The 20,390-nt window shown below is 35.4% G+C and overlaps 1 protein-coding gene across 1 annotated transcript in view; it reads right to left on the bottom strand.

Annotated features, from left to right (window-relative positions):
* Positions 1 to 10,095: 10,095 nt before the first annotated feature.
* The window catches only part of EDIL3 (EGF like and discoidin domains 3), a 230,013-nt gene continuing 219,718 nt past the window's right edge, over positions 10,096 to 20,390 (bottom strand). Inside the window, exon 10 of the mRNA XM_060690628.2 lies at positions 10,096 to 10,779. Coding sequence (XP_060546611.1) covers positions 10,630 to 10,779 — 150 coding nt within the window. The 3' untranslated portion in view covers positions 10,096 to 10,629. The remainder of the gene's footprint in view (positions 10,780 to 20,390) is intronic.

Below are 20,390 nucleotides of genomic sequence, written 5' to 3' on the forward strand. Positions count from 1 at the left end.
CCAAGATCTCAGATATTCAATGAAATAGCTGAGATCTTAGAGAGTTCCATACATAGTCCAAACATAATAGTATCATTAATGGATGTATTGTCATATATTATTCCCACATCTCAAGAAAGAGGTAAAGGTTCCCCTCGCACATATGTGCTATTTGTTCCTGACTCTAGGGGGCGGTGCTCATCTCCGTTTCAAAGCCAAAGAACCAGCACTGTCAAAAGACATCTCCGTGGTCATGTGGCCAGCATAACTAAATGCCAAAGGCACACAGAACGCTGTCACCTTGCCACCAAAGGTGGTCCCTATTTTTCTACTTGCATTTTTTACATGCTTTCGAACTGCTAGGTTGGCAGAAGCTGGGACAAGTGATGGGAGCTCACCCCATTATGCGACACTAGGGATTCGAACCGCTGAACTGCCTTTCGATCGAAAAGCTCAACGTCTTGGACTTCCTGTTTGCTGCTGGCCGCCGCCAGACGTTCCTTTGGGATCGTCAGCTTCCACTGCCTGTCAGAGCCGCCTTCACAACGGAACGGCGGCTCGAAAAAACTCCGTTCCCATGAGGAAACGGAGATAGAGCCGGCAGGGGTGGGTAGAACTCTCTGCAGAGTCCCAAAAGTTTTTCTTTTACTTTTGGGATGGAGCGGATGAGATGCCCCATATCCCCAGCCGTTGCTCCGGGCTTTGGGAGACCTCTGCTAATGCAGAGCCAGGCGTCAAAAGCAAGCTTGCGAATTTGACAGATTACTCAAAGAAAATGTGAGCTGGACCTGTAATACTGAAGCGCAAGTATTTTACTTATCTTTTAAAAATTACTTAAGAGAATAGAGGAAGAGAAAGAGGAAAAAAGTTTCTTTTTAAAATGGCGTCTGCCGCGGCTGGAGAAGAGTTTGAGAGGGAAAGTTCTTCCGTTTTTTATTATTACAATGTAGCGGAATAAATACCACTGGCTACATTTGTAGACAAAACTCCGCTCCTGTTTTTGTTTTTCTCTTTTTTCCCTGGAGGCTTGAGTGTTGCTGGCTGGAAGTCTTTTGTCTTGTTTTTTTTTTTCTTCTTCTAACAAAGCCTGCTTAGGCGGAAACATGGCACTGAGGCTTGTGAAGTCAGACAAACAAATAGGTGGGGGGGATTCCCCCACCAAGAATTTAAAGCAATATGTTTTAACTCTTCAGTCCCAGAAACCTGATTTTAATATAATAGAATTTCTCTCTTAGAGGAGATTGAAAGAAGGGATGAGATTGTGAATCAGCAACTTGAAAAATTTAAGCAGGAAACTAAGGAATTGGTGAAATCCAAGTTTGACTTTTTGCAGCAAAAAATTTTAAAATTGCCAGAATTCATGATTCGGTTGGATACAAATACTAATTTACTAGAGTCAAAAATGGATGAAATTCAAGATAAATTGGACAATAGAATTCAAAAAATTGAAAATGATTTGTTAAATATTCAGGATTATAGTTCAGAAGAAAAATTTAAAATGGATGCTGACCAAAAGTCTGGTAATGTAGAATATCTGGAACAGAGGATTCAAAAAGAGGTTCTAAAGATACAATATAATTTCACAGAATATGCAATAAGACTTAGAGGTTTGCAGGAAAATAATAGAGATGACTTAAGGAAAATATCTTCTGAATTTCTAGCTGGGATTTTAAAGATTCAACCTGAGGAAGTGTTTTGTAGGATTGACAGAGCTTATCGAATAAACTCTTGGACTGCCAAGCAAAGGCAATTGCCTAGAGATGTGGTAATCTATTTTTCAGATAAAGAAATTAGGAATAAAATTGTGCAAAATTCCTTCAATTCTAATTTGCAATTGTATGGAAGAAAGATTTGGATTTACAAGGAACTCCCACCTAAGATATTAATGGAAAGGAAGAAATTTGGCTTTCTGGTGTCTGAGTTAAAAAGGAGAAATATTCAATTCCGGTGGGATGTCCCAGTTGGTATTATATTGAGATATCAAGGAGAAAGATACCAGTTAAATACTGTTGAAAGGGCGGAAGAATTTTATCAAAATAGGTTGAAAATGAATTTAACGTCTTCAGATATAATACAGGATAAGCAGAAGGAGCTGGAACTAAAGACAGAGACTGTACCAGATAAATTGCCTTTGGATTTATCGGATACCCCAGCTGGATTATCTACAAATTTGAGAGAAGTGCCATCTGATTTTAATGTGATGACTTATCAAGGCAAGGACAAGCATGGAAACCAATTAGAGGATATACAAGGGATAAAAAAGAAATGCGAGACACAAAAAATTAGGATGGAGGTCAAACCCACAAAAAGAAAACAAAAAAAGAAATAGGTTGTACAAAAATAGAAATTTCTAACCCAAGCAACAGTGAAGCCAGTGATTTTAAAATATGAATGATTATGTGAAAACATAGAGGAGGCGACATATTGGTCAATATCATCCTGAGGATAGTGGCAGATCTCTGCATTGCCGTAATTTTGGGACATGGAAAGAGCCTCAAATTGATGGTTTTGAATTATCTATTTTGAAACTTCTTTTTGTGTTGATAAATATATTATAATTATCTTGAATTATAAGGCAAGAGAATCACATTGGGACATGCAGAAGATCGGGTTGTTACCCAATACGATGATGGAAATTAATAATCCTGATGAAACCCACAATTATTATTATATGGAATACAATTATAATGTCACTCGGGTGGTTGTTTTTACTTTTATATATATAAGAAGATGTTTACTACTGATGGGGGCAGATATGATTGGAGATCTTGAATAAACTGTTGCATCCGCAAGCTATGTCACCCTATTATGGATGTTGGTTTTAACAATCCAGTGGAAAGACTTCAAGAAGATATTATATGGACTATAAATTTAAAGTTATTGTCTTTTCTTTTTTTTATTTAGATATAATGGAATATATATATATATATATTTTTAAGTAGTGTGGGCAGTGAACTAAAGATATCAAGAATTGTTGTGTATGGTAAATTTGTAAGACAGTGGGTGAATAAGCTAGCTACAGACTGATTAGTTTAAGAAAAGGGATTTTTAAGTGATACATTTAGGGGAGTGGAGGAAATGGATAGAGTGGAATAAATGTTAAATTAGATTTTATGGGGAGCCCGCTTTGAAATGTTATTAAAGTAGGACTTATTGTATAGTTTTAAAGTGGAAGGTGGTTTTGAATTGTTGCAATAATGCATAGATATAAAACACTATTATGCTAAATTAGAGTTATTTTATAATAGTTATAGTATAATGTGTTTGTTTTTTTTTGTTTTGTTTTTTTTTCTCTTCTTCTTTTCTGAAATGTATGGATAAAGGGGGATTTATAATACTTTTAGTAAGTAAAGGTCAGTATTTTGAGGAGGGAGTAAGTAATCTGTTATGAATTAGGGTTTTTTTTTTTGTTACGAAGAAGTCACAGGGGGGGAAGGGTGGGGAGGGGGGGTTAGGGAGGGGGGGAGGGGGGGGAAAAAGGGGGAAAAATTTGTATTTGAAAACCTTTTCAATAAAAAAAAAAAAAAAAAAAAAAAGAAAAGCTCAACGTCTTAGCCACTGAGCCACCGTGTCCCTTAGTTTAATATATAAAAGAGTTTAATTAGAATATCCATGAAATTTGCAGGTTTCATGGATATTCTAGAAATTTGCATATTCTAGACTACCTCAAAAATTTATCATCTGTGAAATAGAAAAACTTACAATTTTTTGTACTTTCCTCCATTCTGTGGGAGAATGAAGCTCTTTTTCTTGAACCTTGTTTCAAATAATACACTTGGATGGGTTTTTGAACTGGGCTTGAGAAAGCCTTTTGTGGAATTGTTAATTATTTTATCCCCACCCACCAAGATCAGATGGCTGCACATTTTTAATTTTCACACTTGAGTTTTCCACATAAGTATACTTTTCAGGGCGTACAGTTTGTGCATTCAAAATACTTCAAGAGCATGCTAATTTTTCAAAAGTTTTATTGTTAAGGTTGAAGACTAGACAAGGTTGTACTGCTTTAACATCATTCTACGTAATTTAAGTATATACAAAATACATTGGAACTTTACACAGGTTGTCAAGGTATCTGAGCGAGTTCTGTACTTATTGACACATAAGAAGCCAGTTTTCAAAATTGTATTTCTTAATTTGTGGCATAGCACAGGTACACTCGTTAGAATTCTTAGTCTTCAAAACTGCATGAATTTGTATGTCTTCATTCCAAAAGAGAAAGTCAATCTAAAAATCTGAACTGGATATTTTCATTGTGGTTGATTTTGTGACAAGCCCTTAATACAATTAAGTAGATTATCCTAAGCCTTGTGCATTATGTTTTAATTCCCAGGCTATAAAAGTAGCAAATTAGGAAGGCTATAGAAAGGTGAAATCTGCCTAGAAATAAATAACTAAATCATTTTAGGGTAAATAGAGGGGAAATTAAATCTCATATTCTGTTTTACTGTTGAAGATAATACAAAAGTTAAAAACAATTTTATTATATCATTCCAACAAATGTTTACTCTCCTCTTAACATTTGATTTTAAGTTAGAAGTCACTCAAAAGGAAATGACTTGGGAGATGCTATTCTAAAATAACCAACTTGTTGATTTTAAATCAAATTTAGTTGTGAATTTGTACCAACTTCTGGAAAATTTCCATTGGCTTCAGATATCATAAATTGAAAGTGGGCAAGTTCACACGCCTCTCTCTTGTCTGCATCACAAGTGAAGTGGGACAATAGAGTGTCTCAGGCTTCCACATACACAGACAGAATGTTTTCTGGAACAGGGGTCTCCAACCTTGGCAACTTTGAGATTTGTGGACTTCAACTCCCAGAGTTCCTCAGCCAGCTGGCTGAGGAACTCTGGCAGTTGAAGTCCACAAGTCTTAAAGTTGCCAAGGTTTGAGATCCCTGTTCTGAAACACAGTGAAGAACTAGAGGGAGGATCAGATGCCATCCCCCATTTCATTTATAGCTATAGATAAAGCTTCATTTATCCAAGGTTTGAATATGCATATAAATTTTATCTATACAAAATCCTGTGACATGATTACTGAATCCTGAAAAAGATGGGTTTTCTCATTCCATGTAAAGAGTCTATACTTGTCCTTTTACGTTTGTTATGTTTTAATATTTTGATGAGCACTTACATAAATCACAGAATGTCTTAAAACTGATGAGACATTTAATGATATTTTCATACTGAATGATCATACTAGAAGGGTCAAACAGGCCACATGAACAGAGCAAATTGATGTTCAAAAATACACATAAGCCTAAGGTTGTACAAACACTCTCTATATAGTGTAATTGCATGACTTAATTCTAAATTCACCATTTTGTGTGAGGCACATAGATGTTAGGCTAGTTTTGTGAATCTGCTTTCTTTATTTTAGGCCAAAAACTCCAGTTATCATTCACCAGCTACTTATCTTGGACTGGAATACTGGTATTGAACTGACTTAGCACAAACAAATTGTAAATCACAGCCAGCCAAATGTAATATATGTAAAACTTCATGGTGGAATTATTTTTCTTCAATAAGATGCAATTTATAGACCTAGGGCTTACTTAAACAAATATGTACATCACATACTATTCAAGTACTCAGTTATTAAAATCTGATGATTTGGAATTGAATGTGTGAAATTTCTGTATGAAAAAGCTTTTTATTTGATGGGATTGACTTGTTTGGAGGTATTTGATCAGTGACGGCTGTTTCACCCGTGTCATTTACTGAGCAATTATGAATAGATGTACGCATTCATTCTTACTACAGAATACATCCTAAAGCAGTAGAAAATTTCAAACAATGACACATGGAATTAAAAAGTGCAATTTAGTTGTCAACTTATTTAAGATCCAAAGAACACAATTCACTGAGAAATTTATCCTTTGCAAGTCTAATTGACTGACAAATTAAATATATTCATTATATGAGTAAAACAGTTTTATACACATTTTTTTCTGTATAAATAGCAGTTGTAAGGTAGCATTAACAGGATTATGGGGGGATAAGGGAATTTAAAAATAATTCATTCCTTTCCTTGGTCCGATAAAATTACTCATGAGAAGCAGAAAGTTTTACTTCAAAGGAATCTCCCATTGGCATCAGTGAAAGCTTCCATTTTCTATTTAACATAATTCTGAAGATGATCAGGTTTCTCTACAGCTGTACTAGGATACAAATACAGCTATAGCAAGGTAATCCTGTTATTCATTTAAGTAGGTCTTGCAAGAATTAGTTTTCAACAAATTGTGCCTATATTTGCTAAAAACAGACACTTTCAGAATCATATAATTAAGTAGTTTACAGAAATAAACAAAGAAAGGTAAATAACACAATCATTTCAAAAAGAACAATGAATGTCAATTACTACATTTTAACATGACATTTTATGCACTGTAAATTATGATACATATGTTAATAGGGAACCAATTAAATATTCACTTCCTTTCATTTAAAAAAATAAAGCACTAATACATTTTATGTCTATAATACTAGCAGCACAAACTATTTCATCAGTGCAATGAAGTGATGCTAGGAGTATCAGAAATTTGCCATGTTGAAATTCAATATAGAAAACATTCCTTATTGAAGGGATGTTGTAGACCCAGGCCAATTTCCTCTATATGACTCTCTACTACAGAGTAAAAAATATGTTTATTACTCTGATCTATCAGAGGCAGTCTTAGTATTAATATGATGTTGCTCTGGAATCCACATATGCCAAAATGCATCATTTCTGCAATTTCTCTTACAAATCAGTAGCTATGTGCCACACACACACACACACACACACACACACACACACACACACACACACTAGCAGTGATTTGGTTGGCATGGGTTACCTGCTTGAGATGTTAATCCAGTTTTTTTCTGCCTGATTTCAAGACAAGTCATATGTAGGCCTTTGCATATGGGTTCTGAATTTGTTCTCAGTGCCAGGACCTGAATTAATTTATTTTGCATTGTATGAACATATGGCTACAAGTGCAACCTTTGGTCCAATAACACTGAAAGAAGGAATGTGGTTGCTAACCAGGATGGGCAACCTGCCACAAGCAAATTCCCAGCCCTATTCTTGCAGTCTCCGTAACCACTTGCTGAACCACTTTTTGGTGGATTTAATCTTTTTTTTTGCCTCAGCAAGCATAGATTATAGGCTCACAACATTTCCATAGAGTTTAATTTACCCCCACTGGCATAGATCCCATTTTTAAAGATATCTAAAATGTAATGTCTCCCTCTGATTGGCATTTCAATATAATTGTTACTTTCCCCTGTGGCTTTCAAAGGCTGAAGAAATGCATCTCAGTCACACTCTTTAGCTAATCTCTGCTTTAAAGTATAGATCCACTATAAAAGGAAAGGTTTAACAACAAGCTACAGATTATTGCTGTTGCTTTAACTTCTAGAATAGAAATTTAGAATTGAACAGATTCATAAGAGCCTAAAATGCAGAATAGGGGCTGTATATAGTTCAATGCCATCATGGTTACTACCTTTATTCCATCAGAGTTTCGCACATTAATACAATCAGAGTTGACTTTCTCTTTAAAATTATTCACTACAATCAAAGACAATTCCATAAATAACATTGTTAAGAAATGTTAACACAGTTACGGACAGGACAGTAACAGTTTAGTGAAATTGTAATGCAGCACAAATCCAACTAAAACACACACACATACACAGAAGTCATAAACATACACAGAACCTTGGCATTCCTTACAGATACCAGTACTTGTCTTACCTTGATTAGATTCCCCTACTGAACATCTCTGAGTATCTTTGTCTAAGCCTTACAAATTAAATGTGTGAGTTCTGATCTTTTAAAAGTCTAGACAGCAGTCTTCCTTTTTTTACGGGTACACTTTTTTTTAGAATGACGTTTTTAAGAAATAACATCTGAAAATTAAAAATTTATGAAGTCCAAACCACATGAAGCAAATCTATAGGAGAATCAGTGAAGAACTTGGGATACATATAACATTACATCTACTTGTGCTCTACCATCTCCTCCCTTTGCTGGTTTTCTCCCTTGCTCCATGTATTCCCAAATGTGCTCTAGACAATTCCCTAAACTTCATATTGCATGGGTAAAGGGATTGTGTTTTCAAAAAGAATAATCTGTCCCACCATTCATTCCACTACAGGAAGCCAGTGCTGGCTATAATCTTTTTTTTTCTAATTATACTCTACAATTATAGGGTAGCTCTTATATATATATATATATATATATATATATATATATATATATATATATATATATATATATATATATATATATATATATATATATATATATATATATATATATATATATATATATATATCAAGGTTGTAAAACCCATGCTTATTGTATATTGCCATGATTTGGAAAAAAAAGAAATAATGCAATTTAAAAAAAAATGTTTAGTGCGAACTATTTTAATGAGGTTAAAAAAAAAAAAAACATCCCATCCCACATATCTTTTATGAAAATAAGAATGGAGATGGTGATTGATTTAGAGTTTCAAGTAAGAAAAGTACATTCAGTAAATACCTTGTTTAAATGAAAGTGCTTTGCAATAGTGGCCAGGATCACTATCTAGCAGAAACCCCTGAACAACTTGGAGTTTCATTTGCAAGAGAAATTCCTCTTATTAAGTCATCTGTCAAATTCTCACTGTCTTTCTATATATAATTGCCATTGTGGATGGACATAAGTGGAAACAAGAAGCCATTCTAGCCATCCTTTTGCAGTGTCTTGGTACCCTCCTTCCCATGGTAACAGCATCTCATATCTTGTTTGGCTAAAGATGAGCACAAACTAGGGATACATGGCGCTCTAGCATTGATTGGTGTGCATTGAATCCTAGCTGTATATTTTCAGATAGGATATCCAAGGCACAGAAAGCAATGTTCCTTAATCAAGGTGCCCGAGACCTGGAATTATGGGTAATTCTTGTCACATAACTACCTCTGATAAGTTAGAAATCCCAGAGAGACATAGGAGCTACAGTAACAATAAGAACCTTTACTGTGATCTAGACCATCACTTTGAAAACCTTAAGCCTATCCAAATAACTTTATTTCTTCCATATTGTTAGAAAGCTCTGGCAGAATAGTTGTCCTGGGTTACAGTGTAAGTGAAAGCTGAATTCCAGTAGCAGGGGTCTTGGTCTGGTTAGCTGTCTTTTAGTGGCCTAATTTCTACACACATAGCATCTTTTAGTAGGGAAAAATATTCCTTGTTTTAAAAAGAATTGAAATTACACTCTTAACTTTGTGATGTTATTAGGTGCTATGTACACCTGAGTCCATCAGTATCTTTACAGTAGTAAGAACCAGAGACATGCTCAGTTTGAAATTAAGTCTGATGTTTGCATTCAGTAAAACTGTTCTGCTTTCTCCTGCTTTTCCTTCTACCTTTGCCTGTTCCTGGCTCTATTATCAAACTTGTGTGCCCAAAATAACTTTATACAGCTGAATTTTGCAATAACTGAAAGCTCATAACAGCACCCAATCCATCACTTGTATTTGTCCCTCTGAAGTGTAGCTTATGGACAATGCTGTAGCAAGGTTGCACTTCTGAACTAAGATACAATGGTTCATTTTGGAATGAATGCTAGATTTTTTTTTATCACACTGACTCCCTTGCCCATTGACCCAAGGAGTTGGGTGCAGCTCCTTCATAGATTAACAAGCCAACTCTGAAGGAAGAAAAGACAGGAGCACATGAAGGCCATATTAAGCTATTTATGCAACTTTCTTTTAACTGAGAATCAACTTCAGATTTGGTCCATATACTTGTCAGCCCAGCATTGTTTTGGGGGGAAAAAACCTGTAAGCTGAATTCATTTACAAAATCATAGACTTCATAATGTAATTATTAATCATAATGACAGATTTTGTCCTATAAAATTCAGCTTTGCTCACCGAAAATAAATAGCAGCAGTTAATGGGATTAAATGTAAAAGACAATGAAATGTTCCCATTGTGCTCAGTGAAAAGCGAAACAACTGGAAACGAAATCTAAAGTGCGTGGACTCAGCTCTTTTAAAAGAAATTACAAAATGTAGTGTGTGACATCGGAAGGACCGCAGACCACAGATTTTTGTTTTCAAAAATAGTATCATTTGTCATGACAGTATATGATAGGCACAAGGGAAAGAATCAAATGAAGTCATTCCCGAGAAAAAACTTATTGCTAAAGCCACAGTATCACTTGTAAGATGACTGCATGGGTTTGGAAATAATGACATCCATCAGCTTGTTCTCAGATTACTAATGAACTCTGTAAAACCATGTTCATTTCCCTTGCAAAAATGATGGCATTTTTGTTTTATCTCTTATCACATTTTAGCCAATGAGAACAACTCAGAAGAGAACTTGAACTTTCACAGTAAAACAGAGAAATAATTGGAGCAGATTTAAAAGGGAACAAAAGAACAAAAAAAAGAGGTAAGAATATGCATCAGAATCGGACCATTTTAAGGGCAGGCTTAGACTTCCTTACAAAAGAGAACAGCCTACCAGAAAGTGAGCACTTATTCATGAAAAGCCCATTCAACTTCCTACAGGTTTTGCAGTTTCTTCTATGGAGTTTATATATATATTTATATATATTTAGAAATATCAAGAGTTGTGCTATTAAGTGCAGATCTATGCATCAGTCCTCTTCTGTACAGCCCAAAAGCTCTGACCGTAAAGTGATTCTGCCATACCATGACCAGGGAAGGATCCTTATGTGCCGTGCATAGATTGGAGGATCAATAACGTTCTTTCTGTGAGTATCATTGTCAAAGTTTCCCTGGAAAACCTGAAAAGTAACAGCAGGATATAGTTATAAAAAAAATACGTAGTGCACAGAACAAATAAAAATGTTCACTTCAAGGATGTTACACCTTCTGTCCTCATAAAGGAGGTTATGTTTTATCACATAAAAGGAAAATTACCGTAGAAAGGAATTATTCTATTTTTTAAATAGATGTTTGGCTAAATGGGAGAAGCTTCACATACTGTACTCTAAAAAAAAACACGACTGTGATTTATAAATATATCAATCTATTAGGGACCAAATCCTTCTAAATTAAGGAAGATTTATTCTTAACGTAAGTATGCTGAGTGGTTTTACAAACCCTTCTCTCATCAACTTGGATCAACTGTTCTCTGAGATCTATAATAGCTTATGTGCAAATAAATAAAAGATCATTCATTATATTTTATTATTAAAAGTAATTTATTGCTCAAAGCATCACTAAATACTCATAGACTGTTTAAAATCCAGTCTATCATTATATTTATTGTGTTATGAACTATTGGATATATTTTATGTGTGGGTCCTTGGTGTCTCTCAACTTGGTTGTTTACTTACAGAGGTTTCATTACCCAACTATACCATCTACCATCAGTTCTAGTGAGTGTAGTATATTGCTTTCCATGCAATATACTGGTGAAGGTGGATTTTCATTCTGATATTGGTGGGCAATCATAGGCAATCAATTGTTTCTCGTTGGAGGTTTGCTTACATGCACCTTTCTCCCATTTGCATGCTTTCTAGAGTATTTGATGTCCATATGTGGTACAAATGGAAGAAAATGAATGTCACTTGGGGTTGAACTGTGGAGTTTTTGGTGTATTGATATCGTGATTGATAGTATGCTATTATTGATGTTCTAAATGTATTAATATACTGTAATTACTTTCTATTTGATTGGATACAGCAAATATGTTGGTTTGTGAGACAGTCTTTAGATTAGGGATTAAACAATAGCTCACAAAGAATTGCACGTGGGGTTGAAATTGAGTTTTGGACTATAGAATACTCTTGGAAATGTATCAAAACTGACCAGTGTTCTTACCGTTAGAAGCAAATTTTGCACTTGGCAGAAATGCAACTAAAGCTGGGAAGTTAGAGTACAACCTTTCTGTCTTATTTAAATACATCAATGAAAGCTTCAATTCCCCAAAACCATAATGGCATAGAGAAGATTGCAATATGGAATATAAGTGCTAAAAAACATGAATCAACAAATGAAATGAAAGAAATGAAAATGCATACCTGTGAAAATAAGGGAATGGAGAAGGATATAAGAGATCTGAATGACTCTTGTAGAGTCAATATAAAGAGTACATGAAGAGATAAGAAACCATAAACTATGAAGGTCATATAGGGAAAGTAGGAACTTGGGTCATAAGAATTGTTGCTATGTACATACGTCACTACACATTCAGTAGCTGGTGATAGTTACACGTTATGCTTATATGCATAGTGTGGATGAAAGAACAACAGATGAAGTTTTTTTTTTTAAAAAAAAATCTAAATGAATGCTATCCAGAAAGAAAAGTTGGAGTGTGGAAATGGCTCCATGACCAAGGAAGAGTCTATAGAGAGTGTGGTCAATAATATGGGGGAAGATAACAAAGCAACATAAAAAACAAACAGAACTGGTCATCCTTTAGTCTTTTTTTAGCACACCCTGTGGACACTCCCATCCATGAGACTTTTGGTGTTGGAATCATGAATTTGTTTGGGTTTCTAGAAAGTATTGCTTTATAAAACAGCCTTTGTGGCTGCTAGGTAACAGAAGTTGAGAGGGAGAGGCAGAGTGAGAAACAACCCTGCATTAGAGCTTGGGGGAGGGTTATGGTGAAGGAATTCATTCCCATTGAATTCAGTAGCGATTTTTGTATCAAGTAATTCTTGTATACATATATTTTTGCAATACTTTCTCTGGAGTGTATGGCTGATACTTTAATGCAAATTTCCAGCTGCATATGCTGTTCAATTTGATTCTGGATGCATTTAATACAATAAAGGTGTGCTATCTGTTCATAAGTGGAAGTGTCCTCAATCTTGTTGGAAATATGAAGATAGGATGGAGCCCATCTTGCAACTCTGTGCGGGCTGGGGAATTGTTAACATGCTTGGTTTTAAAAAGATAAGAGAGATTGATAGGGACCCTATGATGGAAGCTTACCCAGAGATAATTTCAAAGATAAATTCAAAACTAAGAAAACAGTTTTACACTTCCGTCCATGAAATGGCATGGGTTTAAAAAGAGAAATTGATAGGCAATCCCTTCAGCAATATAGAACATGTATATAATGTCTGTAACTTTTATAATTTAATTACCCTTTAATGATACTTCAGTAAAGGGCATAATTTTGCAAGCAGACAATAAGGAAAAATATTGTTTATGTGCACTTTTGGAAAACTGAGATGGTATTTTATCACTAGCATGCAGCTTGCAGATTTCTCTAAAAAGGCTGCTAATGAATGAAATGACATCAATCCCAAAGAAATATATGCTAACAAGGTAATCGTTTCAAACAGCAAAACAGACTGATTAAATGTAAATGTCTACATGATATACAGGTCACATTTTAGGCTTCATTTGCTAAGGTGGGATAAGCTAACGTGCAGAAGTATATTCCTTTTCCTCCTTGCCAGATGATTGCAGAAGGATAATCACACAAGCATCAGCCCCAAAGTGGAAATTAATTGTTTAAAAAAAAAAAATCCTGAAGGGTGAAAGAGGATGCAGATTGAAAAATTTAAAATAATTGTGATGACTTCAAGCAATTACTGGGTCAAACATGTGAGTTAAATGTAGAAAGTTATAAAGTTGAGGTGTACCACAAAGTTTTTTTGAAATGTAAGTATTTTATTTATTTATCAGACTATTTTACAGAAATTTGTACAGAACAAGCTTAGGACACTTAATATGTGCAAAAGATTACCTGGGAACAATGAGGAACAGTGAGGAAATGGAAAAAGGAAAAAGAATCCCCAAAATTTTCCTCAAAGAGAAAAGTATCAAATGTTAATTTTATTTGTTTGTTTGTTTGTCACATTTCTGAACTGACCATCTCCCTCTAAGAGGGATCATGGATGGTATGCAGAAAAAGGTTAACTATACAAAATAGTTTGTCGATCAGAAAAGTCGGCAGTTCGGTGATTCGAATCCCTAGTACAGATCTCCTGCGTGAGCAGAGCGTTGGACTAAATGGCCTCCAAGGTCCCTTCCAACTCTGTTACTGTGAAAGTTAAAAAAAATAGGAAGATGCAAGAGTGATTCAATACTATTAAAATTAGTAAAAAGGGGAGGGGAGGACCCTTAGGGAATGGGATTCTCTGGGCTTCCTACACAGAACTATAACGCCATGTTTTAACCCCTTTTCAGAAGGCCAGGAGAATGGGGCATGCCTCATCTCCAACGGAAGAGTATTCCATAGGGGCAGGGGCAATAGCAGACAAAATTCTCTTTCTAGACCCTGCCAGTTGGAGTTTGTTAACTGACAGAGTCTACAACATACCTTCCCTGCCTTCAAATTAGTCTTCAAAATAAACAGTCATGCTACCTATGAAAGGATGTAGAATAAAAGCCTAGAACAAGAAGAATATCATACAGTAATTGAATAATATCACTAATAATAATAATAACCATCATCAGAAGATATTTTTTTGAACACTGGAACACTGAAAAAGGGTTTATTCAGAATTTATCCAATGAAGGAATAATTTATCCATTAGAAAAGAATTTAGATAGAGTCAAATGTCACTGAACACCAAGGGATGCAAAGCTGGATGAGATTCAGAAAACAAATTGTGAAAATAGGGGCCTAGAAACAATGATAGAATAGTAGAAGAAACTCAGATAACAACAATTGCAAATATAAAGGAAAAAGCTGATATGAACTACGGAAAAGTTAAGCTAGAAGAAGCAACAGCAAAAGTCAGTCCAGAATCAGTACTCAAACAACCTGTGAACTGACCCCCAGTTGGGAGTAAAATCAGCAATAGAATTGAAATGGCTGAGTGGCTGTGGCTGCCGGCGTCCCGATATAGTCAGCTGGTGCCATCTCTGACTATTGGGGGTGAGACATTGGCCCCCACGGAGAGGGCGCGTAACTTGGGTTCCTCCTGGACGCACGGCTGTCTTTAGAAGAGCATATGACGGCCGTGGCCAGGGGGGCTTTCTATCAGGTTCGCCTGATACGCCAGTTGCGCCCCTTTCTGGATCGGGACTCCTTATGCACGGTCACTCATGCCCTTGTCACTTCCCGCCTGGACTACTGCAAAGCTCTCTACATGGGGCTCCCCTTGAGGAGCACTCGGAGGCTCCAACTGGTGCAGAATGCAGCCGCACGGGTACTTATGGGGGCGACATGGCGCTCCCACGTGACACCTCTCCTGCACGAGCTGCATTGGCTTCCAGTGGTTTTCCGAGTGTGCTTCAAAGTATTGGTTCTCATCTTCAAAGTGCTCCATGACTTAGGACCCGGTTACTTACGAGACCACCTTCTGCCTCTGATAACCTCCCACCGGCCAACACGCTCCCACAGAGAGGGCCTCCTCAGGGTGCCGTCTGTCAGACAATGTCGGCTGGCGACCCCCTGGGAAAGAGCCTTCTCTGTGGGGGCACCCGCCCTCTGGAATGAGCTACCCCTAGGGATACGACTGATCCCGGACCTCCGGATCTTCCGCCGGGTCCTGAAAACTTTTTCATTTCAGCAAGCCGGGCTGGGTTAAAAATCTTTTAATTGGAGAATTTTATGGGTAAGGGGTTTTAAATTGGAGAAGCCAAAGATAATTTAATTTCGTTTTAATGTATTTTAATATTTGTATTGTGTGTTTTTAATTTTGGCTGTTCACTGTCCCGAGTCCTTCGGGAGAGGGGGCGGTATAAAAATTTAATAAATAAATAAATAAAATAAATAAATGCTGAATGAACAAATCATCAAGAGCAATCAGGATGAAACCTTACGTGGGCATTATACAGTTGGGTAAAATCAAGCATGGACTAGTTAAAATGTGATTAATGAAGAATCCATCCAAAAAGTGAGCAAAGTGCTAAAGACAAAAATAAAGGATAGAAAAACCATCGAAGTCATCAATACCTTGGCCATATTGTGATATGATACAGTGCTGGAATTATTAACTGGACACAAGCTGACCTGAAAAACAATGCATTACATCCCCCTGGTGATATTGATAGATTACATGTGCCCCTCAGAAATGGAGGAAGAGGCTTACTTCAGGTCAAACTATCAAAGAAGAAAAGCACGCATAGGCTGATTTACATAAAAGACAGCCAAGAACAAGCATTGATGCAAGTTAAAAACTGGAACTTATGGAAGGTGCAGTAAACAAAACATGAACATGCATATAATGAAAACAAGAACAGAATGCTGGCAAGGAAAAGGATTACATGGTCAGTTTCAATGAATGACTGAAGAGACAGTGGAGAAAGATAAATTGTGACAATGGCTTACATACTGGAACATTACAAATTGGAAGGCTTGATTTTGGCTGCTTAAGAACAAGATATGCAAAGTAATGCAATCAAGGCCTGAATGCAAAAAATTGTCAGATGATTCAAACTGCAGATTGTGCAAAGAGGCTGAAGAAACTGTAGATCTTAGCTCATGCAAAAACATTACACAATCTTTTAAACAATGACATAATACAATCACCAAAATTATTCACTGGAACATCTGTAAAAATTGTCATGTACTGGTGACAAAAAATTGAGTTTAAAAGCTTTTGAAAATGAACAGCTTAAAATATTGCAGGAATTCTGAATACAAACTGATAAATCTGGCTCATAACATATCAGATTTAACTGGGGTTAAAAAGAAATGACTAGATAATTGATGTTGCCAGGATATAGTAAAATAGCAGACAAATAATTCAAGAAGATCACAAAGTATCAAAGTATGAAAATTGAAATTGAAAGATTGTGGCATAAACTGACTGACTGTGGTGGTCCCAGTGGTTATTGGCACACTGGGTGCCACACCAAAAAATCTTCGATGCCACTTAGAAAATCTGCATATTTTCATTTATATATTACAAAAAGCTACACTGCTTTTAGATCCATACATATACTATACTGATACATCACATCATCCTAGATTTTGGGAAAGAACGCATATCAAGTGGAACACCAGCTAAAGAACTGGCGGTCGTGATTTCATATTTTTGTGCATAAACACCTTGGGTGTAATCCCAAAATACCTGGAGCACTACTGAACATACTGATATTGACAAAATCACTATGAGTCCATTGCAAAAAGCAACTTTACTTGGATTGGCTTACAGTGTGCAGCAATACTTTTAACATCAAACAAGTGTAATCTATTGCTAGTAATAGCAATAGCACTTAGATTTATATACTGCTTCATAGTGCTTTTACAGCTCTTTCTAAGCGGATTACAGAGTCAGCATATTGCCCCCAATCTGGGTCCTCATTTTACCCACCTCGGAAGGATGGAAGGCTGAGTCAACCTTGAACTGGTGTGATTCGATCTGCTGAACTGCAGCTAGCAGTCAGCTGAAGTAGCCTGCAGTACTGTACTCTAATCACTGCGCCACCTCGGCTCTTAACCACATCCTTGGGAAGGACTTGATAGGTGGATAAAAATGTGGAATCCAGTTTAATTCAATTGTGATCTACTGTGTGTGACGGTGATTGTGTGACCAACCAATAGTAATAATAAGATTAGTACCTGGAGACAGCAGAATAGAAGAGAAAGAACAAAATAATCACAAAATACAAAGATATGCAAATAGAAGTAATGCGACTGGCAAAAGAAAGCAAAGTTTGCCAATAGTAATAGGCAAAAGAGTAAAATAACATTATGGATTATTATTACATATTAGGAAGAGAGAAATAACGTCATGATGCAAGATTACTAAAGTTAAAGATGAGAGTGCAGAAATGAAAGTAGAATTTTTCTCCTTTGGGTTGAGACAAAGATGGACAATGTGCTGGAATAGTGAAGAGATTAATGCTAGGGGAAGATGATAAACTCAATTTGAAGGACAAAAAAATTCCAGTGACAACAAAGATTGTAACAGCTAAAGGTCTTTCAGGAGGCAATGTACAGTTTTGAGACTTGGAAGTTGAGAAAGACTAAGAGAAAGAAGATGCCTTCTCATTATGGATTGTACTGTATGGCCTGTAGGAAGAACCAATTTTTCCTTAGTCAAATACTGTGGCTGCTTTCTTGAAATGATGTTTAGCAAGCAGAAGCTCACATATTTTAGACATGTGCATTATGTGTCACTGTTTAATTCTTCCTTTAAGATCTATTTGGCATCAATTGTAGCATCCTTCAGGAAAGCTTTAAATTTGGCTTTTCACACAGGCCAGAAACAGATTTGCAATTCTGCTTGATTGATGATAGGTGGTAGAATGTTCTTGTTGGTGTATTTTTCCAATGCATTGATATTTTTTGGATTTGGTTGTGAATTGTTACTTTAAATTTTGCATGCTGCCTTAAGTCTTTTTTGATTTACCCCATTATGCATCTATTTCATCATGAATAAAATGATAAATTATGGGATGCAAGTGATTTAAGGATTAGAAAATTTATGCTGGCAAAGCTGCGGGAAATAAAAAAGAATAAAACAAAAAAATTGTAAAGAAGAGAGATAAGAATAGAGAATGTCCTTGGAAAAATAGCACAAGTTATTCCCAGTGAGTCAAACTAGCAAATTAAATAATTCAATTAGAAATTGTCATTCATTTCTTGTGGCCTGTCAATTGTTCTGTCTCCTTGTCCTGCCTCAACACATCAAAATCCCAGCTTAAAATCTCTGGTGACCTTGTTTCTCACATATTGTCACACTGTTGTGCCAGCCCTTAGAAATATATATATTAAAATTAATTGGACAAGGACATGAAATAATCTTTAGAAACATATTTATAGCAAGCTATTATTCTAATTTGGCCTGGAAAGTAATATTTTTAAATTCTATATGGTAGAGTTAACTAAAGACTTGATTTTTCAAATAGCTAAATATTACAGCATGGCCTAGCATCTGTCATAGCAATCTTTCCTGGTTGGTTTAATAAAAACCCAATGTGAATAATATAAAGTGAATAGTTCATACTAGCTGAGGACAATGTAGTAACAACAAAATAAATCAAAGCATTACAATTATGCTGGAAATTAATGAACCAAAATGTATTTATTATTTATTTATTTTTCATCTTTATTATTTTAATAAAAAACTCAAGGCAGTTATATACCTAATACTACTTCCTCCTCCTAATTTTTCCACAACAAAACCCTGTGAGATGGGCTGGGGAAATGAGAGTAACTGATCTGAAATCAGCCAACCAGCTTCAGAATTTACAATCTCTTGGTTTCTAGCTTGATGCCTGAAGCACTAAACCAAACTGGCTCTCAAAATTAGTCAGGAAAAGTCCCTCTTTGAGGGAGACAGTCAAAAATGTGAAAAACAAACCAAAAAATAAACATTTGGTCTGAATTTTTTATGAAGGGGTAACATTTCAAATTTTATGTAAACCAGAACCCTTGCTTGGAAACTTGCAATTTTTAGAATTTTACTGTGCAGTTTGCTAGTGCGCAAAAATTATGTATTAAAAGTATGAATGCCAAAATTGATATATTTGGGAAGAAAGTACAAACATACATATTAATATATACCAAAATATGCATATTTAAAGACATATATTTCATGTATGAACTATTTATGTCATTGGGGGTGGGGGACAGATGTGGAAATAGGCTGAAATGAACTTATCCATCAAGAAAATGAGAAACAGAACAAAACGAAAAGTGACATAGCCATCCATCCTAATTTATCAAATCACAAGGTGCCCTTGTAAAACAATGAGATGCTCAAGGTGTTTTGATAACAGCCTTTCTCAGAGACTCAAGACTATTTTCTGTTATCTTGGTGACATCAATATAATAGTATCAAAAGGAAACAAGTTACAACCTGATATCTTTTTTCCAAAACTATTTTGAAGTTTCACTTATTTTAATTTCTTTTCTTGTGCATGGGGCTGCATTCTTTGGGTTTTTTCATTGCAAAGCCACAAAACTATCAGATGAGAATAAGTATTAACACAGACTATTAAAACCCATATAACAAAAACTTAGTGTAATATTACAGGAATGCAAGAATGTTATAGAATGCAACTATATATTTGGGCTTATTTTTGTGGCTTTATTGTTTAAAAATAAAAGATAAGGTTAATTTGAATTTTAAAAGTATTTAAACAATTTAATAAAAATAACATTTTCTTTAATAGTCAGGTTCCATTCAAATTATGAGGAAAATTTAGGAAACTCAGTCTGTTTAATTGCCTAGCATAAGGTTGTTTGAAATGCACCCTTTATCTTTCAATAATAGCTGTGGGACGCAATTAAACTGTCTTCTTTGTAGTAGTTAGAATGATCTCCAACAGAGCAAAGCTTTTTTCCCCCGTCTGGGCAATATATTTGAAAAATCTGAAAATACTGCAAAGGAAATTTATTGTAGCAAAATGGATGAAATAAGAATGAACCCTTGATTTACCCATTCTTAATCTAATCTAAGTAGAGTAGAGTTAAGGAACAATGCTGCAGTAGTTTACTAAAACAGCTTTATTGATTTTTATTTTTTTT

The sequence above is a fragment of the Pantherophis guttatus genome, chromosome 2, assembly GCF_059756535.1.
Source record: "Pantherophis guttatus breed Tessera chromosome 2, ASM5975653v1, whole genome shotgun sequence".
Lineage (NCBI taxonomy): Eukaryota > Metazoa > Chordata > Lepidosauria > Squamata > Colubridae > Pantherophis > Pantherophis guttatus.